Here is a 25,165-nt window from a genome sequence, read left to right as displayed (position 1 = left end):
AACTTTGATCTTTCAAATGCAATGTGCTTTTTGTAGTGATGAGATTTTTTTCCCCCATTCAATCAACATGGCTTCCACGTCAAATGCTTTTCAGTGCAGCATTTGGAAGTTATGAGTTTGGCTCATAATTGATAACAGTGATAACAACTCGATATGCTTTTGAGGACGTGGGTTCACAAATCCCAGCCTGGCTCAAGTTGTGTTTTTATTCGAAATTTTGACTTTTATGGCGATGATAACTTTGAATGTTAATTTTTATTAATTTTCTCGTTGGAGTTGAGCTGAATGATCGAAGATTTTTTGTAAGTGATAAAGGAAAGCCGAAGATTCGAACCCACACAACCACCAATTTATGTGACCGATTTCGCTGTTAGTTACGCAGCTTATCAGACACATCGGCTGTGGAGTGGCCTCTCTGTCAATGCTTCGAAGCTTACACTTATACCGAAGTTATTGTAATTAAGAGACTAATCTTTGCCATCAAACTTTGATCTTTCAAATGCAATGTGCTTTTTGCAGTGATTAGCTTTTTTTCGCATTCAACCTGCATGGCTACCACGACAAACTCTTTTTAGCGCAGCGTTTGGAAGTTATGAGTTTGGCTTTGAACACTAACACGCCGTGATAACATCTTCATATGCTTTCGAGGGCGTGGGGTCAAATCCCAGCTAGTCTTTTATTTGAATTTTTTTTAATCAAGTTTTGTTTTAGATTTTATTGCTATTGAAAATAAAATTTTAGCACATTGATTTGCAATTCGCGCAAAGGCTCTGTAGCTCTTAATTTAATTTATATTTCATTTGTAATTTATGAAAGCTCCGCATGTTTTAGTTTCTTTAATACAACATTGTACACTAAAACCTATAATTTTAAAGATATGTGGATATGTACTGATAAATTGCAACATTTATATTTGTATCTAAAATTCAATCTGTTTATGCATATTAAAAATATTTCAAAAATATTTACATTATCTACACATACAGAAGATTCAATTAAGCCAAAACTATGCAAATTTGTTTACCGGCAAAAAAAAAATATGGAGCAAATTTATAAAATTTTTGTAAGAAAAAATATTTTTTTCAAACTTGTTGTGTGAGTTAGATATAGAAAACGCTTATAATTACACAAACTTCAAATATTTTCACTACCAACCATGAACAAATACATCGATCTAAATCTAACCTACTTTTGCAGTAGCCGTTTCCGCCGTTCTAGTGGGTGGATTTAGCGATCAACGACTTATATTATCCGGACTGTCAATCAACTACTATATCTTGGGTGCCAGCACAATCAAAAGGAAATTGTAAATTATGTATCCAAAAATAGGGGTTTTGAAAAAAATTTCCACAAAATTTGGACCTTTGGGGAAGGAGTTTATATCATTATAGGACAAAGTGTCCAGTGATTTTGGTATTAACACAATATATTAATAACACTGTGCTACTACAAAAATGTTCAAGCGTTCTGATGTAAAATTTCTATCCTTTTGGGGTCCATGGACAACAAAAATAACTTTGTTTTTTTTTGGTTACTTCGTTTTTTGATTTTATAACGGTTAATCTAGTGTTCGATTCCCCGGCCAATCAACATCAAACAATTTCAACGCTGGCAAAAAACCCCCTTCTCTACAAGTGGTGTCTTAAGACACGCCGTTCGCCGTCCCATATGATTGAGCTAATATGAATCGGGGTGCACTCGTTGATATGAGAGAAGTCTCCCTTGTCCGATCTGGGATGTTTGAGGAACAATTATAATCTATTGAAAAATTGGGTTTCTAAGATTTTCTATTATAAACGGGTATAACTTCTTTGTTACCCAACGAATTTCTATTATTTATTCATTCTAACAAAACATATTTTTTTAAATCAGTTAACAAATTGCAATTGCTCTAGGCTGCTTAGAAGATACTGTATAGTATAATTATTTACTTACTTACTTAGTTGGCCCATTACAGAACATTAGTATCATAGGCCGAACTAAGAAAAGATCTCCATTTTTTCTGTTTATTGCTTCGATTTCTGAAATACCGCGCCGTTTCATCTCTTCATCAACTTGTTTGCGCCATCTATTCCTTGGCCGGTCAATTCTGCGTGCACAACCAAGTTGCCCGTATTTATTTGTGCTTTTTAGCCGGTTCCTATTCGCTCATTCTTATGTTATGGCCTGGTCTGTTGGCCAATACAATTCTTTTTATTTCACAACTGATGTCGTTTGTTGTTTTTACGGAAGTATTTTACCACCTCAAAATTATAAGAATCAACTTCCACAGTTGGTCCAAGCTCAATGGACGCATTGCGCGTCAACACCATCAACTTGGTGTTCTCACCGTTTACCGCCAGACCCAGTTTAACAGATACTCCTTCGACCTTCATAAAGGTATCAGTTACCTTTTTTACTGATCGTCCCATGATGTCTATTTCATCAGCATAAGCAAGTAACATTTGGCTATTGGTGCAGATTGTGCCACTTCTTTTGCCGTTTGCCTCTCGTCTAACTTTCTCCAGCAGGATGTTGAAGAGATCACACGAAAGGCTGTCTACTTGCCTAAAACCTCTTTTGTTACAAAACTCTTCGGAGAGGTTCTTTCCTATTTTAACTAAGGATCTCGTGTCAGTTAAAGTAATTTTACAAAGCCGAATGCGCTTTGCGGGGATACCAAATTCAGACATGGCTTGGAATACCTTTGAACGCATCGGGCAGTCAAAAGCTGCTTTATACTCGACAAAAAGGTGGTAGGTGTCGATCTGCATATCTTGGGTCTTCTCCAGGATTTGCCGCAGGGTAAATATCTGGTCAATGCTGGACTTGCTAGGTCTAAAGCCGCATTGGTATGGCCCACTTATCTCGTTGACCATAGGCTTTAGTCGTTCGCACAATATCCCTGACACGATCTTGTGGACGGGGCACTGGATACTCAGGTTCCAATCGTCGGGTACTCGTTCTTTCTGCCAGATGGTGCTAACTAGCTGATGAATACACCTTACCAGCGTGTCGCCTCCGGCTTTGACCAGCTCGGCTGGTAAGCCATCGGCTCCTGCTGCTAATGATTCTTCAGCCGATTTCATCTTGGATGGGCGGTATACATTCAATACCATCTTCTGAGATTGGATCTGTGATATCTTCGTCGTCTACGCTTCTATTGGATACCAACAGTTTTGAAAAATGTTCTTTCCATATCCAGAGTACACTATCAGTATCAGTTACCAAATTACCTCGCTGGTCTCTACAGAAGGATGTGTCTGTACCAAAGCCATCAGTTTGATGCATGATTCTTTGGTAGAATTTTCGGACTTCATTCTGCTTCCTGTACATCTCGATTTTTTCTCTTCGGTAGCAGCACGAAACTCCTGATCATACCATGGATTCCTTGGTGGAGGTCTCTGGTATCCAAGTATGGATTTTGCGGCTGTTTGCATGGAGTGGGCAATACTTTGCCATTACACTGATATGTTATCGGGATGAGGAGTGCTTTGATTAAGCAATTGTGCTAGTTGAGTGAAATATGATGTGGCTATCTGTTGTGATTGCAGCTTACCGATGTCTAACTTTCGTGTTGTGTCTGTTCGTACTTTGTTTGTTACGTTTAAACGGGTGCGTACCTTTGCTGCAACAAGGTAGTGGTCCGAGTCTATGTTTGCTCCTCGGAACGAACGCACATCCAACACGCTCGATGAATGTCTTTCATCTATCACAGCGTGATAAATTTGATGTCTTGTTTTCTGATCTGGAGACAGCCAGGTGCCCTTATGGATGTCGAGATGTTGAAATCTGGTGCTGCTAACTATCATTTTTTTGCCGCTGCGAAGTCTATCAGCCTCATACCATTGTCAGATGTTTCACTGTGGAGACTGAATTTTCCGACTGTTGGGTCAAAGATATTTTCCATTCCAATTTTGGCAATAAAATCGCCTAGACTAATTTTAATGTCATGGGCAGGACAACGGTCATATGTTTCTTCTAAGCGCTCATAAAATATATCTTTTGTCAGTTCGTCCTTGTATTCAGTGGGAGCATGAGCGCAAATAAAGAAGAAGGATTTTGCTTTTATTCGAATTGTGGCTAGTCTTTCATTCACTGGTGTGAAGCTGAAGACCAGGTGTTTTAACCTCCGACCAACTACAAATCTGCAACCAAACTCATGCTTTATGTCATGGCAGCTATAATACAGTGCGTCACCTTTAGGTGTTGTTGTGACCAGGGTTTCGGAGTAGATGTATTTTTGGTTCGAATCCGGCTCCAGACCAGTTTTTTCACGACTCCGGCTCCGACTCCAAGGGTAAATTCCTATATCACTAAAAATGAATAAAAAGAAGGCAACTGTAATATGTTTGTTTTCCCTAATATATTCTTTAGAATGTTCATTAATACTCAACTACAGAACATAAATTCATAAACATTCATATTAATATTATTTCTACTGATTCCTATATTTAAAAATAGCAACAAAATACAACTTAAAAAGTTTTTGTCAGTTTTACCTTTTTTCCAGAATATATTCTGGAAAGAACTTTTCCCAGTGCGAAAATCTTTTCGCCTTCAAAATATGTGAAAATGAAGGCCAATACAAATAAAAAACTACATGCCGTCATAATTATAAGCAATTCATGACTAAGTTATAAAATGGATGTAAGCCAAAATTGCACAGTGCTTCTAGAGTCTTAATAATGACCCCCAGTTGAAAACCACTTTTCATGAGACTTACGAAACAACGAATCTGTTTTGGTAGATTTTTTCTTCATTTGAAAGAATATAACTTAATATGCTTTCTGAGTTTTTGTTGAAAAATATATGCGAAGTTTCTTGACAAATTGCCGTCTACGAAAACCTGTTTTTATAAAAGCGTTTTATGGTGCCAACTGTGGCTCGAAAACTAATAAACCGTTTGTCATATATTTTGTGGGCTTATCAAGGACATACAACTCTTGTCCCATATCGATCCATTTTATAACAAGTTTTAGATTTTACTGAAATGACGGACAGAATAAGTCAAAATTTAAATTTTTTGTTTAAAAACCTGACGTTCTTGATCATAAAGAGGGCAAAAAAAATTGAAAATTAATTGGATCGACGATTTTCTAGATTTTGATGTCCTTACTAGATTTTTATGGAATCATTTTATAATAAAGATTTTATCTAATCTTATGTAAAACCTTTTCAAAATATGATGCAGGAATATCAGGTTGTAAAAAAAAAAATAAAAATAATGTAATAACCATCCGTATTTCATACACAGGTAATAACTTATACGAAATGTACCAAAATACATTAACATACGGATTTTTTGAGAAAGGAACGGGTAAATCTTTTAAAGGACAATAAAAAAGTGACAATATCGATTTTTTGGAACCTACATAAAATTCTCAAAGGGACATTTTAGAGAATGGTTTCATTCGTCTTGTTTTTCTTTTTCAGTTCAAGAACAAACCGGACAATGAAGCAACTGAGCTATAAGGTCAAAATATTATACAAAAAGATTCCTCATTCTATTTAACTGAAAAGATGTCATCTCAAAATGATGAACCAATATCATCATAACAAAGCAATAAAGCATTTTCTTCAGACGTTGTTAGGATTTTGTTGTTAACTCAGAAATATCAGTTATGGGATCCTTTGGGTTACTTAATATACTCAATATTGGCTTTCATTCCCAAAGGAAATTTTTCACCTTGACTTCCATTTGGTGTCACAGTGTAATCAGTAGGATATCCGAAGAGACCACAATGTCTTTCGACGGAGTCCATCAGGCCCTTTAATAGAAGACAAGGATGATTTCTCACAAAAGGCAAGATGAAAAAACCATTAGACCTTTGTGAGAAGACCAGCAGGTCTTCTGACAGAAGACTTGTAGGACTTATATGGAAGACGTATTATAATTAAAACTCGATTGTCATAGAAATTTACTTTTGCTTACAAAAAAATTAAAGGGTCAATTGGACCAAAAAACATTTTCCACATGAAATTTGTAATCAAAATAGAGTTGAAAAAGTCTAGACTTCAAAGGATAGTAAATATCCTGTGAATCGTCCTCTAACTATCGTTCGCTTATATTTTTTCTTATAGATTTCTTTTCAAATAAATAATGTTTTTTGAAAAAATTTGGTGTGCCGACTTTGGTGTTATATATGTATCTATAATGTAGAAAAAATTGCCCGGAGTCGGAGTCGAGTTATTTTTTCCGACTCTGACTCTGACACCGACTCCGAAACCCTGAAATCAACTGAATTTAATACTGTGCAATTTAGGCGAGATTGGATATAAATTGGTGTACTTCTAGAAAAACACATGTGCTTACTTTTTTTAAATTCAGTTCCATATTATTAATACTGCGCCACTTTGAAAACGAGTCTAAATCGTTCTGCAGTGAGTTGGACTCAGTTAAGGACTTATGAGTTAAGAATATCTTAACGTCATTTGCACACATAAGAATACTAGAGTTACGGGTTGAGAGAGGCGAGTCATTCACAAATAATAAAAACAGCACCGGACCTAGGTGACTACCCTGAGGAACACCAGATGAAACACTAATGGAATTAGACAGAGAATTTTCAAAAGAAATAACCTGAGATCTACTTTGTACATAAGAAGAAATCCAATTCAAAAAGTTACGGCTGAATCCTAAACAATTTAGCTTATATATCAGTAACGTATGATTAACTCTATCAAACGCCTTACTAAAATCGGTATAAATGGTATCTGACTGTTTTCTTTGGACGAAGCCATTTATAACATCAGACGTGATATGAATAAGATTCGTTGATATAGAGAGACCGCTACGAAAGCCATGTTGATAGGGACTGAGAATGGGTTGGACTTTATGTGAAATTACTTCAGTTACGTGCTTTTCAAACAATTTTGGAATAGCGCTTAATTTTGCTATTCCCCTATAATTCGAGACATCAGACAAGCTACCAGACTTGTGCAGGGGTATAAGGAAAGAACTTTTCCAGATTGAGGGAAAATGACCAAATTGTATCGAATAATTGAATAGAATTGTCAAAGGGTTTGATAAAGTACTTGAATAATGTTTTAGAATAATTGCGAACTATTATTAGGTTTCAAAGAACGTAAACTTTTTAAGGCTTGATTGGCCTTGAGGAAAGGCATTGATATGTGGTTAAGAGAGTTAATATGATATGGGTACTGAATATCCTGTTGGTATTTTTGATCAGAGTATGTAGTCGAAAAGAAATTGGCAAAACAGTCTGCAATATCTTTCTCATTGACGTACTCCCTATTATTCATTTTTATGACTGAGGGTTTAGAGGAGGACTTCCTTTTCATATTGACAAATTGATAAAATTACCTAGGACTGGTTTTAAATCCATTTTTCATCTTTACAAGGTAACATTTATAAGCATTGCGAGATTCTAATGAAAACTTAGATCGGGCTATGGAATAATTAGAATAATCAATTGAAGATCCAGTTCTTTTAAATTTCTGAAACAATTTGTTTCTTGAATTTTTCATATGTATTATTTCTGGCGTAAACCATGTAGATCTATTTGAGCTATTTACTCGGACTTTTGGAACACATTCTAATAACATTGTATTCATAATTATGTAAAAAATAGTGATTGCAACCTCTAGGTCAGATAAAACTTTACATTGAATAATAGAGTCCCAATTTATTGTTGACTGTAATGAGTTCAATTTTTGAAAGTTGGTTTCCTTATAGCAGATCATGGATTCTTTGGAGGAAGACGAACGATTCGTATTTTGAGAATTATTACAATCCATTGAAATAAGCAACGAAGGATGATGACTATATTCTGGAGTACATATTGGTGGAATTCTGGTTAATTCAAAGTAGTGAGGATCATTTACAAATAAAAGATCAAGTAATCTATTATTAATATTATTAATCTGATATAAATTGGCATCAGAAAAACCGGAAATAATATCAAACTCGCATTGGTTTGAGAATGAAGCAGAATTCAGAGGTGTTAAAGCTTCAGAGTCGGGCAGTTCAAGCCATTTTACCGAAGATAAATTAAAGTCACCAAGGACGACAATACGATCACTATTCATCATATTAATTACAATCGAATTTATTGCATTAATATGACGCTGATAGATGGGGAATTCTGATAATGGGGGAATGTATGATAAGGTAACATACAATTTAAATAATTTCAGATCAATGCAAATAGCTAGAAATTATTGCAGCGGTCTTTTCTATATATTTGAAATTTAGAACAAAGGATTTCAGTATTTAGAATAGAAGATTTTAACCATGTCTCTGTAAATGCTATGATAGAAAATTCAAAATGGAAGCAATCAATGAGAAGTCGAGATAATTTTGTGTTTAAGCCTTGAACGTGCTGATAGCAGAGTGAAAAAGAATTATTTAGTTTTTTGATGAATGTCTAGGAGGTAAGTGAGCTAAATTGTCAGATATTTCAACAAACTCTTTTAAAAGCCTCTTTAGACCAGAATTCTTAAGAAACTGGGATATCAAAAATATGAGAAGGAACAATAATTTTGAAAAATACTCTATTAGTATGTAAAGTTGAACGAAGTTTAAACGATTTAAGGAAAAAGTCACCATCAATTTTGGTCGGCGAGGACACAAATTCATCCAGATCAGGATATTTTTGGAAAAGAGAACCAAATTTTTCCAATCCAGAATGTACCGAAGCGATTTCATCTTTCATAGATGTAATTTCCGATGATACGTCTTTCACAAAACTATAAAAATCGGCAATAAGTTTCCTACAGCCGGGACAGCACCATTGAAGACCAAGAGAACTATCGTTAATTGAATCAACGGCACTAGCTCGAACACCAACACACTTAGCATGCCACTGATATAAGCAGAACCAACATGTAATGAATAGTGAAGTGTCATCACTAATATTACAATACTATACAAAAATACTAAATGGTACTAAACCCGGTACAATTTGGATTTGGGTGAACGAATAGAGCTGGAAACCTGCAATTTGGAATTAAGATTACTATTGGAGTGTAGGATTAAGATATGAAGAAAGTATTGGAAATTTGTACTTATGGAATTAAGATTGCTGTTGGAGTGCAGGATTGAGATATGGATGTAGTCTAGGAAATTCGTACTTATGTGTACGGAAAGTACTAAATTTGGGACAATTTGGGATTGAGGTACTTTTGGAAATTCGTACTTATGGGTACGAAGAGTAGTAAATGGTACTAAATATGGTACAATATGGAATTTGGTACAATTTGGATTTGGGGCTGGAATTCTGAAATTTGAATTAAGATTAGTGTTGGAGTGTAGGATTGAGGTAGTTATGGAAACTCGTTCTTATGGGTACGGAAAGTACTAAATGGTACTAATTTTGGTACAATTTAGATTTGGGTGAAAGGACAGAGCTGGAATGCCGAAATTTTGAATTAAGATTACTGCTGGAGTTTAGGATTGAGGAAATTTTTAAAATTCGTACCTATGTAGTACTAAATGGTGCTGAATATGATACAATATGGATTTGTGTGAACGTATAGAGCTAGAATCCTGAAATTTTGAATTAAAATTACTTTTGGAGTGTAGAATTGAGGTAGTTTTGGAAATTCGTACATATGGGTACGAAAAGTACTAAATGGTACTACATTTGGTAAAATTTAGATTTGGGTGATCGGAGCTGGAATCCTGAAATTTGGAATTCAGATTGCTGTTGAATTTTATGTATGAGGTTGTTTTGCAAATTCTTACATATGGGTACGAAAAATACTAAATGACACTAAATTTGGATTTGGGTGGTCGGAGAGAGCTGGAATCCTCAGGTTTGGAATTAAGATTACTTTTGGAGTGAATAATAGAGGTAGACTTAGAAATTCGTACCTATGGGTACTAACGTACTAAGTACTAAATTTGGTATGGGGTGATTTTGAAAATACGTACAGAATTTCGTTTATGTTGTAGGAATAGAGTTGTAATTCTGAAATTTGGAATAAAGGCCGCTTTTGGTGCTTAAGGGTTTATATATGTATGTGGCTTTACGGAAAGTACTAAACGGTACTAATTTATATTTGGTTTAGGAATAGAAGTGGGATTCTGAAATTTGGCATTAGGGTCACTGTTTGTGTTCAGGGTTGTCAAATATATATTCTATTAGAGTTCGAAAGGTACCATATGGTACTAAATTTTGTATTGCGTGTATGGATAGAATTAAAATTTTCAATTTTGTATTAGGGGTTTTTGGTATTGAATTTTAGAAATACGTACCATAAATATACGACAATTACGAAATGGTACCAAGTTTCGGATAGGGAGTAGGAACAGAAGAAATTGAGATGTGGATGTGTAGAATTCCGAAGTTTTGTATTGAGATTTTTGGTATTGAATTTTAAAACACGTACCATAGGTATACGATAATAACTTAATGGTACCAAATTTCGTATAGTGTGTAGGAAGAGAAGCTGAATTCTGATAGGGTTATAAAAGACTGGGTTAATAAAAAATTCAGTTTGCATCCTCTTTTCTATAAATGAAAAATTTTTGCTAACGAAGTAGCGGGTACATGCTAGTATATTCTATATATTTGTTGGCTGTAAACAAGCGTAAAGTAATGAATTGGTCAATAGTGTTTAATTTATTAGAACTAATAGGATAAAGATTAGTCATACTGTTGGTGCAAATCAGCGATATTCAAGACTTTGCAAAAACGCTATTTCCAGGGCAATAAATAATAAAGTAATACACATGTACTTGCTCACTAAAAATTAGTGAAAAAATCGTATTTCCAGTATTAAAAGGTTGCGTAATAAAGTGAATGGTATTAGTTTTTTAATACCATTTCATTATATAATTACATAAATACAACCGACAAAGGACTTTACTTTATACATAACAAAAGTTTGGCATACCGAGAAAACTAAATCATCAGACAGCTTTGGTTTACCTTTTAATTGAGCAATGCTTCGTTTTGCAATGATTTTAACTAAAATAATGTAAATGTACACAATTTGATAAATTATTAATGTCTTACTATACACGTGTCAAATACAGTATCCTGATGACTAACCATATCTAATTTTTCTGTTTCATGTTTCCGCTATTTTGTTCATGTTTATGTAATGTCCTACAGCAGAGACGACGTCCTTCTATAGATGTCCGTCGCCCAAGTGTACAGGATCTTGAAGATTTAATAAACAAACCATCAACTCCATTACACGCAACTGGAGATGGAGGCCCACCACAAATTGTGGATGTGCAAGAATCCTACTCCGTTGTCGAGGGTAAGTTTTTAATATATATTTCATAATGGTATATTTTTTGATTTCCATAATTACGTTTGTCGTCAACTAAAATTTCGGAATGTCACTTTGATTACTAGTTATTTTAGTAGACGACAACCGATAATAACTAAAATATATATAAATGTTCTCACAATTTGTTATTCTTGAACAGACTCGACGGCTTACATGACTGTGGGCGTGGAAGGAAATCCTGCTCCTACTTTCAAATTCTATAAAGGCGTTAGTGAAATACTGGAGGGCGGTCGTTTTAAATTTTTGACTGACGGGCAGACTAACACGATTACACTTTGTATGCGAAAATGTAAGCCTAACGATGAAGGAAAGTATAAGGTTGTTGTATCAAATATACATGGAGAAGATACCGCTGAAATGCAACTGTATGTTTCTGACTCAAGTGGCATGGACTTCCGCGCTATGCTAAAGAAACGTCGTTATCAAAAATGGGATAAAGAACAAGAAGATCCAAATTGGGGTGATCTTAAAGAAACTGAAAAGCCTATTCCCGCACTTAAAAAAGTCGAAAGGGTAAGATTTTTGAAATACAAAAAAACATACAGAGACATATACATAAGTACATAATACGCTCAATATGTGCTTGGTAACTTTGAACATTTTACATTTAGCTAATGTCAATTTCAAAATTGACAAAGTAGAACATCAAAAAATTCGAAATATATCTTCTATCATGGTTTAGCTAAATCCCTCTTTATTGCCGTCATTATAACGGCATTTTAAGTCGCTAAACTACAACGTATAATTAAAACATTTTGTGTTACGAGAATTCTGTAACAATCGATACTAGTTGATCGAAATGAGTTACAATCTTGAAAACTAGTATGGTTATCACTGTTGGGTATCTTTTTTGTACTAAATGTGTTTTGAAAAATTGTAAACTAATAGTACGGAAAATGCCTTTAATACTGTATCGACAAATGACATGTTTATGAATTCTGAAGCAATGAAAAGCTCTAAAGTTTCAATATGGGTGGATCTTGTATAAAACGGGAATTTCTTGAAGTAAATCCAAATTTTACGGACCATTGTCCTTTGAAGACATGAAAAAATCCTTAATCCCTACACTTAAGTGGAATTAAAACTGCCCGAATACATAAGTGGTTCAAATTTCAAAACTTCATCTGTTTTCAAAACATTTTGAATTTCTGAATGATTAAAACTGATGTATGCTGATTTTTTTTTTAATTCGGTTTGAAATTGTAGAAGTTACCTGCCGAATACGGGTACCACCGTGGAGCAATGGTATGCACACCCGCCTTGCACACATAAGGTCGGGGGTTCGATTCCCCGGCCAGGCAACATCAAAACACTTTTCAACAGTGGCAAAATACCCCTCAGTAATGTTGGCGACATTTCCTGAGTATTTCAGCCATGTAAAACTTCTCTACAGAAGTGGTGTCTTAGACACGCCGCACATTGTGGCAAGATTCCAAAAAACGGAGATTAATTCAAGGAAGCATTTAAGTTATATAATGTTAATATTTTTCGAATATTTACACCTCAATCAGTATAACGGGACACAATTTTGTTGCAAATTAAGGGATTGCACAGTGTCCGATTTTCCAAAAAACCTGGCCATCACCAATGTTACCACATGATTTGAAAAATTACACACTTCGGTAAATGGCATGTAGAAATTACCAACCGCGGAGGTAAAGATAACTAATAGATACCTACCCGTTTACCCATCACCTTGAAATTACGGGCATTAGTGTGACTCATTCATACTTCTCTTATGCCCGTAATTTCTACGCGTATTTATCTATTAGTTCATAGATATCTCCCGTGCAAGCAAAATTTTATAATTTCAACTCATAGGTAACGTTACCGGGTCAAAAACTGCCGTGTTACTTATGTCCGTAATTTCTACGAGTAGTTATCTATGAGTTTATAGATATCCCCCGTGTAAGGAAAATTTCACAATTTCAATCCATAGGTAACGTTACCGGGTCGAAAACGGCCGTGTTACTTATACCAAGGATTTTGCCTGGTTGATCGTTGCCAATGTGTTAAAATTTGTAAAAACTTATATGTGACAATGTTTTTACGAAATCATGAATGAAAATCACCAAAGTTACCACATGATATCAAAATGTATACGCCTCGGTAAATGGCACGTAGAAATAACCAAACGCGTAAGTAAAGATAACTAATAGGTAGCTACCTACCCGGTTACCTAGGGCGAGAAATTACGGGCATTAGACCAAGGATTTTACCTGGTTGATCGTTGCCAATGTGTTAAAAGTTGTAAAACAGTTCTATCTGGCAATAATTTTGCGAAATCATGAATGAAAGTCACCAATGTTACCATATGTTTTCAAAAATTACACGCCTCGGTAAATGGCACGTAGATATTATCAAACGCGTAGTTAAATAAAACCAATAGTTTACCTAGGCGTTGAAATTACGGGCATTACTGTTTTATAACAAATTGCATTGTAATTTTAATTAAAATGTTTTATTTCTGTTTTATTACCTTGTAAAAAACGAAAATCCCTTTAATTTTTCTGAATTTCAATTGACATCAAATGCTTTTTACAATTAAAAATAGCCAGGAACATCAAGGAGACCATCGTTGGCTGAACTTATACCAGATTGGCCAATACTTCAACCGTTCCGACGAGAAGAGGTTCGATATTGTTAGAATAATATTAAATTTCACTATTGAAATTTCATATAACATTTTTACTATATATTTAAAGATGAGTATTGGTTTTTGTTTTGAAATTTTCGTTTCTAACTGCTTACAATTTCTACAACATCACAATCGTTGTACCTCAGTTAATCTAAGCATTAGAGTGTGCGGTAAGCATAAAAGGATGAAGTAACGGAGTTTGTTACGTATGTGTTTATAAAGTTTTTTTTTGAAGTGAATATTTGTCTACATTTAAATATTATGCACTTGTTTTTTGGGTCTATGTTTTGTGTTGACCTGTAATATTTAGATATGCATAACAATTTTTGTATTGCGTTTTTGCGAAGGTCATTTTGTGTTTTAAAAAAGTTCGTCCTTATTTCTACGTGGTGAAAATATTAAACACTACAACAAGGTCTTTTATGTTTTTTCGTCTTTCACAACAATCTATGTAATTTTCTTGTCCCATTTTTTGACAACGATTATAATGCAAACGTTTATTATTCGATCTCAATCATCTGTGGAAAATCTTGAAATGGTTATATTCTGAACATATTACGAAACGAAATGAAGAAGCAAGAATCGTTCTTAAGCCCATTGATTGATCAGTTTGCAAAGGAGGGTAAGGACAAAAAGGTCGTTTTCGAAGCCCGTTTTTCAAAACCAAATTGCAAACCAAAGTGGCTGTTTCGTAAGGATGTAAGTATATATTGCTACACAACAATATTTATAAAGTTTAGAAATTTTCATAAAGGCATACAACTTTAATAACTGAAATGAAATGACAATGTACTTGCGCAAAATAAAAGCTTTATTACCATGTATCCTAGTTTACGAGCATGTAGTAATTGTTGATTTCACGTCCTATATGGGATGTTCCGTCATTTAGTTGTTACCATCACAAAACTATTTTTAAAGTTGTGTGCCTATAAAACATATTTTTTGTTCAATGAAAATTTGATTTATCTTCGTCCATATGTGTATAAATTTTTATCATCCCATTATATTTAAAAAGGAATGTTTTCCTGGAAGCAAGTTCAAATTTAAAAATGAGAACGATACGTACCAACTCATTATTTCCAATCCTAAAGTTGAAGATACTGGCAAATACACTATTGAAATTGGCGGAGTTTCAAGTACTGCATTCCTAAATGTAGAGGAAGCTGATCCATCGTATACATTTACAAAGCCATTAAAGAAGAAAATGGAAGGATATACTCAACATGAAACTACTTTGGAATGTTCCGTTAGCAGTAGCATGGCTAATGTTATCTGGTTAAAGGACGGAAAGAAAATTGAATCAGATGACTCCAGATACCTTATTTCAAAAGATATAAACGGAAATCTTAAACTCATTATCAAAGAATGTGTACTGGAAGATAGTGGTCTGTACACATGCCAGTTAGACAAACAACCTGATAAGACCGAATGCAAATTAAAGATAGTAGAGTATCCTTATAAATTTGTTAAAGTACTTAAATCTCAAAAGTGTGTGGAAAAAGACACGGTTACATTGGCTTGTGAAATAGATGATGCCACTGGAGAAGTGCAATGGTGGCGCAATGATGAGGAGATCAAACCAGATAAGCGTATACAAATTATAAAAGATGGACGTAAACGTAAGCTTGTAATTAAAGACTGCAAAGTATCGGACTCGGGAATGTTCAAATGTACAACCAATGCAGACAAGACTGAGGCTGAACTCATCATAAATTGTAAGAAAATTAATAAAGAAATATTGAACCAATATAACATATCCACAAATTTCAGATCAAAATCGCTTTAATAAACAGCTCAAAAATACTGACGCTGTGGAACGTGAAAAGCTTGTATTGGACGTTGAATTGCAGGATCAGACAGCACCATGTGACTGGAAATTTAATGGAGAACCCATTATACCTAGCGATAGAATTGAGATCAAAAATCTTGGTGGCGGAAAACACCAGTTAGTTTTTAACAGTTTGGAACTTACCGATGCTGGTGACATATCTTGTGAGTCCGGTCAATTGGTGTCATCTTGTAAGCTGACAGTTCGAAAAGGTGAAAGTAAACCCAATATCGACTGCCCTAATGAATTCTTTGGCCCAGTATCTAGCCCTGTAATTGTTGAGGTGCCATACAAAGGTGAGATTTTTGAAATAATAAACTTTAAAGTGAATATTTCGTTTTTCTACATACTTGAAAAACAATAATATATTTTTAAGAGGATATGGGCCATTATTATATGTGTTCTTTTACTATCTAATGGATTTGAAAACGCAAATTAAACCAATTTTGAGGCATTAAAAATATAATTTTTACATTAAAAGTTAATGCCAAGAAACTCCTCCTTGAAATTCAATTATCACTTTTAACTTTAAGTTAAGCGGAACGCTCTAAATCTGTTCGGTAAATCCAAAATATAACAAAAGAAGACTTGCAATAATGGGGGTATGATATTGATAACCCTCCGGTAGAAGATATGACTATAGGTTCGGGTCTTGCGACATCTTTATAAGTTCCCTTTTTCTTGTTTCTTGTCTCTCTTCTCCGCTGACTTGGTGTATTCCATGAGAACAATATGTCAAAGAGAAAATAAATCATAACGATTTTTTTCGAAAAATCTGAGCCAATTGGGTCAAAATAAACAATCGTCATATTCGTCACGGTTTTCCGATTCCTAACTTAATAAAATATTATTTTTTTATTACAGTTTCCGGCACAAAACAAACTCCAGTTGAAGCCAAACTTATGAAGGATGGCAAAGTCTTGCCAATAAAGGATGTAGAAGTGGCAATAACGGACGACAAAGTTACTTTTAAAATTAAAAAACCTACTCGCGACATGTCAGGTCCATATCAAATAAAGCTTTCAAATGGCCAAGGTGATGACGTAAAGGATGTGAATATTATTTGTCAGGATGTACCTGAAAGCCCAAATAATGTTGACGTAACTGATGTCTACCAAACATCATGTAAAATAAACTTCAGTCCGCCGAAAGATGACGGTGGATCACCCATCACCAAATATATTATTGAGAGACAAGACCTAAGTAAAAAACAGGCTTGGGAGACGGTATCGGAGGTGTTGCCCACTGAACCACTTACTAAAGATATTACAGATTTGGTTCCCAAAAAACAATATAGATTCCGTATTCGTGCTGTTAATGCGATTGGGTCGTCTGAACCTGCAACATTCAAAAATACCATTTTAGCCAAGGATCCATGGGACGAACCCGGGAAGCCAAGGAATGTTGACTTAACCGATTGGGATAAAGATCACGCAGATCTCAAATGGGATGCTCCTGAAAGTGACGGTGGTGACAAAATTACATCATATGTTATCGAGTATAAAGAAAAATTCTCAAATGATTGGGTTCCTGGTAAAGAAGTTTCTGGCGAAGAATTTTCTGGTACGGTAGATGGTCTTAAAGAAGGCCAACAATACGAATTCCGAGTTCGCGCGGTTAATAGAGCAGGACCTGGTGAACCCAGCGATAAAACAAAATCCATCATCGCAAAATGCCGATTTGTTAAACCGTTTATTGTTGGAGATGATCTTAAAAATATTACTGTGAAGAAAGGACAAACAGTACGTTATGAAATTAAGTACGATGGCGAGCCAGAACCTGAGGTTTCCTGGCATAAAGGAGCACAAAGATTGGTGTTTGACAATCAACGTATATGTTCCCATCAAATTGAAAGGAATACTTCCATAACGATCAAGAAGGCTATACGAACTGATACTGGTATTTACAAACTTGTTCTTACCAATAGTTCTGGAACTTTCGAAACGCAAGCCCAGGTTACCGTTTTGGATCGGCCACTTTCTCCACGAGGACCATTAGAACCAAAAGAAGTTCGCGCAGACCACATTACTGTAACATGGAAACCTCCAGAAGACGATGGGGGTTGCGAAATTACAGGATATGCAATGGAACGAATGGATGAAGAGACTGGTCGTTGGGTACCTGCAGGTGAGGCAGGCCCCAATGATACCTCATTTAACTTTAAAGGACTTACACCGGGGAAAAAGTACAAATTCCGTGTCAAAGCTATCAATAAGGAGGGAGAATCTGATCCCTTGGAGTGCACAGAGCCCATCTTGGCTAAAAACCCTTACGATCCACCAAGTGCGCCTGGAAAACCTGTTATAGATGACTATGACAACAAGAGTGTTCTACTGAAATGGAAAATTCCACCTTCCGATGGCGGTCGTCCTATTTTGTATTATGTTATAGAACAAAAGGATAAGTTTTCGCCTACATGGGTTGAAGTCACAAAAACAGATGATGCTGTGCCGCAATGCACAGTTGAAAATCTCAAAGAGAAGATGGTATATAATTTCCGTGTTAAGGCAGTTAATAAAGCAGGCCCTTCAGAACCATCTGAACCAACTGATAATCATCTATGTAAACACAAAAATTGTAAGTATTCATTAATGATACCACATTTCAATTTCATAAAAGCTTTGCAGTATAAACTAAAACAATTTTAGTAAATTATATATTATGTTGTTTATAACACCCGCTTTGTAGTAAATATTAACGCTTTAAAAATAGGAGTAGGAAATTATTTTAGTAATAATAAATATTTGTTCAAACTTAAAAAAGAGCGGATAACCCTGTAAAACAAAATTACATAAATTATTTTCTTCTAATTGTTGTTGTTTAATATTTCTAAAATTACGACACATTCACTGGATATTTTTAGTCCCTTTTTTTAGAAACTTTTAAAAACTCACACCGAACACTCTTTAATACGAATGCTAAAATTATCCGATTATCGAGATTTTCCTTCTCGCAAATCTGGACATCTCTATTTTTTAAACCTGCAGAATTTTTTACTTCTACATTTTTTCTTTGTTGTTCGGTAATCCGGACAAGTCGATAATTCGGACACCGTGGAAACATGTGGTGTACGGATTACAGGTCATAAAATTTTACTAAATGTCTCAAAATTCAAAAAAAAACGTTAAATATTACCTAAACGCCAAGAATTTGTAAAAATTTTGTTTTTTGAGTTTATTTGAACTTGTCCTACAAAAACTGCTGCTGAATTTGACGACTTATCATCATTTTGACGATTTTTTGGACCAAAAATAAAAAAATGTACCAAAGATGCTCCAGTAGGAGTTAAAGGAATAAAATAATAAAATAAATAATCTCTCCATAGGTGTTTCTAGCAGGATGTTGAAAAGATCACAAAGGCTGTCTCCTTGCCTAAACCTCTTTTGGTACAAAACTCTTCGGTGAGGTTCTTTCCTATTTTAACTGAAGATCGTGTGTCAGTTAGAGTCATTTTACAAAGCCGAATAAGTTTTGTGGGGATACCAAATTCAGACATTGCTTGGAATACCTTTGAACGTATCGGGCTGTCGAAGGCTGCTTAATAATCGACAAAAATATGGTAGGTGTCGATCTGCATCTCTTGGGTTTTTTCCAGGATTTGCCGCAGGGTAAATATCTGGTCAATGGTGGACTTGCCAGGTCTAAAGCCGCATTGGTATGGTCCAATTATTTCGTTGACCATGGGCTTTAGTCGTTCGCACAATATCCCTGACGCTATCCTGTAGGCGATAGGGAGAAGACTTATGCCCCTATAGTTGGAGCATAAAGTCGTATCTCCTTTCTTATAGACGGGACACAGGATGCTCAGGTTCCAATCGTCGGGTACGCGTTCTTTCTGCCAGATGGAGCTAAATAGCTGATGCATACACCTTATCAGCGTGTCGCCTCCGGTTTTAATCAGCTCGGCTGGTAGGCCATCAGCTCCTGCTGCCTTATTAATCTTCAGCCGGTTTATTGCTGTCTTTACCTAATCTTGGCCGGGTGGTATACATTCAATACCATCTTCTGGATTGGATCTGTACTATCTTCGCCGACTTCGCTACTATTGGATACCAACAGTTTGGAAAAATGCTCTTTCCATATCCTTTGCACACTATCTGTATCAGTTACCAGAATACCTTGCTGGTCTCTACAGGAGAATGTGCCAGTTCCAAAGCCATCAGTTTGATGTTTCACTCTTTGGTAGAATTTTCGGACTTAATTCTGTCTCCTGTATATCTCGATTTGTTCACACTCCCGCTTTTCCATCTCTCTCTTTTTCCTGCGGAAAAGACGTTTCTACTCTCTTCTATCTCCCGGTACCTCTCTCGTGCGCTACGCGTTGCTACTGATTGTAAAGTAGCCCTACCATGGATTCCTTGGTGGAGGTCTCTGGAGGTAAGTAGTGATTTTGCGGCTGTTTGCATGGAGTGGGCAATGCTTTGCCATAAGTTTCTTCTAAGCGCTCGTAAAATATATCTTTGGTCTGTTCGTCCTTGTCTTCAGTGGGAGCATGAGCGCAAATAAAGCTGATGTTGAAGAATTTTGCTTTTACGAATTGCAGGGAGTCTTTCATTTACTGGTGTGAAGCTGGAGACCGGATGTTTTAACCCCGACCAACTACAAATCCGCAACCAAACTCATGCTTTGTGTCATGGCAGCTATAATACAGCGCGTTGTGACCAGGGTTTCGTAGTCGAGGTATTTTTGGGTCTACTCCGACTCCAGACCAATTTTTTTCACGACTCCGGCTCCGACTCCGGGTCGACTCCGAGTGTAAATTCCTATATATGCTAAACATTAATAAAATATGCCAACATTTTTAACTTTTTCGTATATTTGGGCCCATATAGGCTAATCTATGGTTTTTCCTAACATATTCTTTAGAAAAGACATCCGTTCGAATATAATACTTAACTACAGAACATAAATATGAAGTTAAATTCATATCTATATTGTGTCTACTAAATCTTATATTGAAAAATAGCAACAAAGTACAAGCACGAGAATATTCTGGGAGGAACTTTTCTTCGTGAGAAAATAACTCTTGCGCCAGACATTGAAGATATAACATGAACATTTTTTAACTTTTAGGGGAGAGAGAGGTGGTGAAGGATATAGCTTTCTCCCTTCTTACCCATAAGCTCAAAACATTTTCATGAAAATGTTCATAGTCTGGCACAAGACTATGTGAAAATAATGGGACAATACAAATCATAAGGACTACATGCAGTAAAAATTATAAGCAATTCATGACCAGGTTTTAAAATGGATATAAGCCAACAGTTTAGAAATCTTCGAGAGCCTTAAGAGGTGATTCCCAGTTAAAAACCCAATATAAACCCTTTTTCATAAATTTTTTCCTAAAAACTACGAAACTTTTGTGCTAGATTTTTTCCCTTTATCTGAAAGAGCATAACTTAATCTACATTCTGAAAATTTGTTGAAAAATATTAAAAAGCTTTGTGCAAATGGCCGTCTACGAAACCCTGTTTTTATTAAAGCGTTTTGCGGTGCCCACTGTAGCTCGAAAACGAATAAACCGATCAGCATATATTCTTCTGGGATCATGAAGAACTTAATAATCTTATACATAAGCGAAATGGAATTAAAAAATATCCATTTTTGAAAAAATTGTGAACTGTCAATATCAACATTTCGATTTTAACTAAGAAATGGATAGTTTTTACGCCATGTTTTTTAAAGTCTCTCACTTAAGTACAAATTTTTATATGTATAATAATCCCACAAAAACATATGAAAATCGGATCATTCGTTTTCGAACACTACTGGGCACTGCATTCCAAAATGCCATTTTGAGAAAACCGCGTTTCAAACTTCGATGTTACCTACAAATCAGAATGAACTTTCTCTTTCTAACGCTCATATCTCTCATTTGCAACATAGCCTATTCTACCTTTGTGTTTTTCTCGTGTTGATCGGTGCAAGAAATCTTGAACAAATACGACCACGTGCTTCAAAAGACGTTTAAAAGATGGATCCAGGTGACGAATCATGGACTATGCGTATGAACACGAAAAATAGCAGCAATCGTCAGAAGATGCTGTAAAAGGGTTCAAAACCCATGTTTTGGAGGTGTGTCAATCGAGCCACTTTAAACAACCCAGCACATGATCGTGTGTCAAACTGTCCTGAGTACGCTAAGGCTAAAAACTGTCAAAATGTCCAGAAAAAATGTCAAATGACGCCTGGCGACACTGCGTGTTGCCTAGGCCGCAAACTTTTCTAGTTCCTCTCGTAATTTTTTCGTCGTCATCCGTGGATACCAATATTGATGTTTTCTCGTCATGGAGATATGTTTTTCATTTTTGCAGTGAATACACATTTGAAACATATAGAGAATGAATTTCAGACTTTGTAATTGGGTATTTTTAGTACTTTAAACTAAAATTATGTTTTTAGTATAAGTTATTGGTTCCTGATATTGCATGCCAAAATGCGTGGAAGGTGTACGATTATGGTGCAGTGAAAAAATAGATCAATTTCACTGGTCAACAAAACGAATAAAGATTGCTGTTTCATCCAAATTTTTTCTGTTTTTAACTCAAATTGGCGAGTTATTTAAAATTCGGGTTTTCTCAACCAGCTTTTTGGGATATAGTTCAGTGCACTATCTTACGATTTTTACCCAGATTTTCGGTGTTTTTAAATATAAGTTTGTTAAGAAGATGTCATGTGATCGATCCAAACAGTTTTTCCTGTATTCATTGTAAATATACTAGGGAAAATATAGAAGTCCGATATCGGACTTTGGAAAAATTTCGGATTTTGAAAACTTTCAATTAGAATAATATCATAAGGACAAGCAAACTGTGTCTCATATCGTATGTCAAAATGCGTGCGTAGACATTCTACGGCCAGCGAAGTAAGATGTCAACTGTGGCGTAACATCCGCGATTTGTGAGAGGGTCTTGAACAAATATATACAAAACTAGTTTTGCTAGCTTTAAAGTATAGTTAGCTTTATGTACGCAGCTTAATAAAAACAGAGTTCTATTTGCTAGGGAAGAACACTAACCAGAAGACATTACTTTTTTGGTCAGCCATTCAAAATATTATTTTTTTTTAAATGACTATGTAACAAATACAACAAAATTCTTTGTCCACCTAATTAAGTAGGTTTTAGTAAATTTTTCGATAAATAACTTATATATAAGATTTCTAACTGTGTAATTGCCTGCATTAATGAGAGCTTTATATATTATAACAAATAATGTACTTAAGCTTGTGCACATAAATAACAAAAATCGATATTTCGTAAAGCTTATTTGCTTGGTTTTAAAGTTTCTGTTAAGTCAAACCATTGATAATTCAATTTTCGGAACAGTGAAACCTCAAATCGATCGATCAACGTTCAAGCGTGTAACTATCAAGAGCGGACGAACCCACAAGTGGTCTGTAGATGTTTCAGGTGAACCAGCACCTGCCCTTAATTGGAGCTGGCGGGACAATGTTCCTTTAACAACGGGGGATAGAATTAAAATAGAAGTTGTAGATTATCACACAGATTTTACTATAACTAAAGTTACCCGTAAAGATAGTGGCAAGTATACATTAAAAGCAGAAAATCGGGTGGGAACAGACACCGAAACCGTAGAACTTATCGTTTTGGGAAAACCAAGCAGTCCGCGGGGACCACTTGCTGTTAACGATGTTACCGCTACAGGCTGTAATCTTCAGTGGAAAAAGCCAGAAGATGATGGTGGTATCCCAATAAAAGAATATGTTGTAGAGAAAATGGATACAGCCACAGGAAAGTGGATTCGCATTGGTCGCTCTCCAGGAGAAAAGGAACCGCCAAGTTTTGCAGTGTCAGGACTAAACCCAGGTTCCGAATACATGTTCCGGGTATCAGCAGTAAATGAAGAGGGAGAGTCGGAACCATTAACAACGTTAGTTGGTGTTGTCGCTAAAGATCCATTCACAGAACCTAATAAACCAGGTACTCCAGAAGTCACCGATTACGATAATGAGAGTGTATCTTTAAAATGGTCTACTCCAACAAACGATGGCGGCGCTCCCGTAGAAAAGTTTATTATCGAAAAGAAACCTAAGAATCAGAAGACTTGGGAAAAGGCTATGGAAGTTTCAGGTGATCAATTGGAAGCCAAAGTCAAAGATTTGAAGGAATACGAGGAATATCAGTTCCGTGTTATTGCTGTTAACAAGGCTGGACCATCGCAGCCTTCTGATGCCAGTGCCCCACAAATAGTAAAATATAAAAAGCGTAAGTAAGAAATGGGCTTTACAAGAAATTAGCATTGCATACAACGTTTGCTTGGCCATATTATCCAATACATCAAAGTAAATAAAACATATTTTACCCAATTTTAGTAAAACCACGCATTGATCGCACCAACTTAAAGCCTTTACTTATACGATCTGGTAAACCTATTAAATATGACGTAAATGTACGTGGAGAACCAGTCCCTACAATAATCTGGTATCAAAACGATAAAGAGCTTAAACCAGAAGATTTACCCTCTACTAGTGAAATTATAAACATACCACACAATACAAAAATTTCGATAATAGATGCGGTCCGTCAACATTCTGGTATTTACAAAATTCGCGCCATAAATGAACATGGTGAAGATGAAGCAACTGTTGAGGTCAATGTTTTAGGAGCTCCTGGCAAACCCAAAGGTCCATTAAAAGTTGATAATATAACGAAAGATAGTTGTAAACTAAAGTGGAAGAAACCAGAAGATGATGGTGGAAAACCAATTACTGCCTACCAAGTTGAAAAGTTTGACAAGAAACAAGGTCGTTGGGTACCAGTTGGTCGTATTCCTGGATCTGAGACTGAAATGGACGTTAAAGGTTTGCAAGAAGGTCATGAGTACCAATTCCGTGTTAAAGCTATAAATGACGAAGGCGAATCTGAACCACTGGAGACAGATACCAGTATTATAGCTAAAAATCCTTACGATATTGCTGATAAGCCGGGTAAACCAAAAGTGGATGACTATGACTCACACTTTATAAAATTAATCTGGGATGCGCCCAAAAATGATGGCGGAGCTCCCATAACTGGTTACGTAATTGAAAAGAAAGATAAATTTTCTCCTCATTGGGATGAAGTTTTGTCTACTGATGTAAGTACAATAATTAGCTTTATTATTATTGTCTTTTTATATTAAAATCTCTCCGAACAATTATAGTCGCCTTTAACAGAAGCAAAAGTCGACGGCCTCATTGAGGGAAACGTTTACCAGTTTCGCGTTAGAGCTGTTAATAAAGCAGGAGTTAGCGAACCCAGTGTCGCCTCTGAACCACAAGTGGCTAAGCCGAGAAATTGTAAGAATATCATTTTACGAACACAACGCTTGTTCGCATTTTATGGCTATATTGCTCCCCATTTAAAGAAGGGGCGTACTGAAAAGCTTTTATGCAACATCAATTTCTCAATTAAAGCCTTTCCGAATTTCAACCTTTAATGATTTTTATTT

The 25,165-nt window shown here is 35.6% G+C and overlaps 1 protein-coding gene across 50 annotated transcripts in view; it reads left to right on the top strand.

Annotated features, from left to right (window-relative positions):
- The window catches only part of bt (projectin protein bent), a 242,254-nt gene that overhangs the window by 197,852 nt on the left and 19,237 nt on the right, over window positions 1-25,165 (top strand). For 46 of the 50 annotated variants that reach the window (XM_073955521.1, XM_073955471.1, XM_073955529.1 and 43 more), the window contains 9 exons: window positions 11,064-11,214; window positions 11,387-11,760; window positions 14,459-14,584; window positions 14,901-15,600; window positions 15,656-16,009; window positions 16,578-18,290; window positions 23,041-23,940; window positions 24,048-24,811; window positions 24,878-25,013. In XM_073955521.1, coding sequence (XP_073811622.1) covers window positions 11,064-11,214; window positions 11,387-11,760; window positions 14,459-14,584; window positions 14,901-15,600; window positions 15,656-16,009; window positions 16,578-18,290; window positions 23,041-23,940; window positions 24,048-24,811; window positions 24,878-25,013 — 5,218 coding nt within the window. The remainder of the gene's footprint in view (window positions 1-11,063; window positions 11,215-11,386; window positions 11,761-14,458; window positions 14,585-14,900; window positions 15,601-15,655; window positions 16,010-16,577; window positions 18,291-23,040; window positions 23,941-24,047; window positions 24,812-24,877; window positions 25,014-25,165) is intronic. The other 4 variants (XM_073955341.1, XM_073955307.1, XM_073955269.1 and 1 more) reach the window with 1 other exon arrangement.

Source organism: Musca autumnalis, unplaced genomic scaffold (assembly GCF_047663935.1).
Source record: "Musca autumnalis isolate F117 unplaced genomic scaffold, ASM4766393v1 scaffold_1, whole genome shotgun sequence".
NCBI classification, from domain to species: Eukaryota; Metazoa; Arthropoda; class Insecta; order Diptera; family Muscidae; genus Musca; species Musca autumnalis.
The sequence above is the reverse complement of the archived record's forward strand: the minus strand, read 5'-3'. Positions and strand labels throughout refer to the sequence as shown.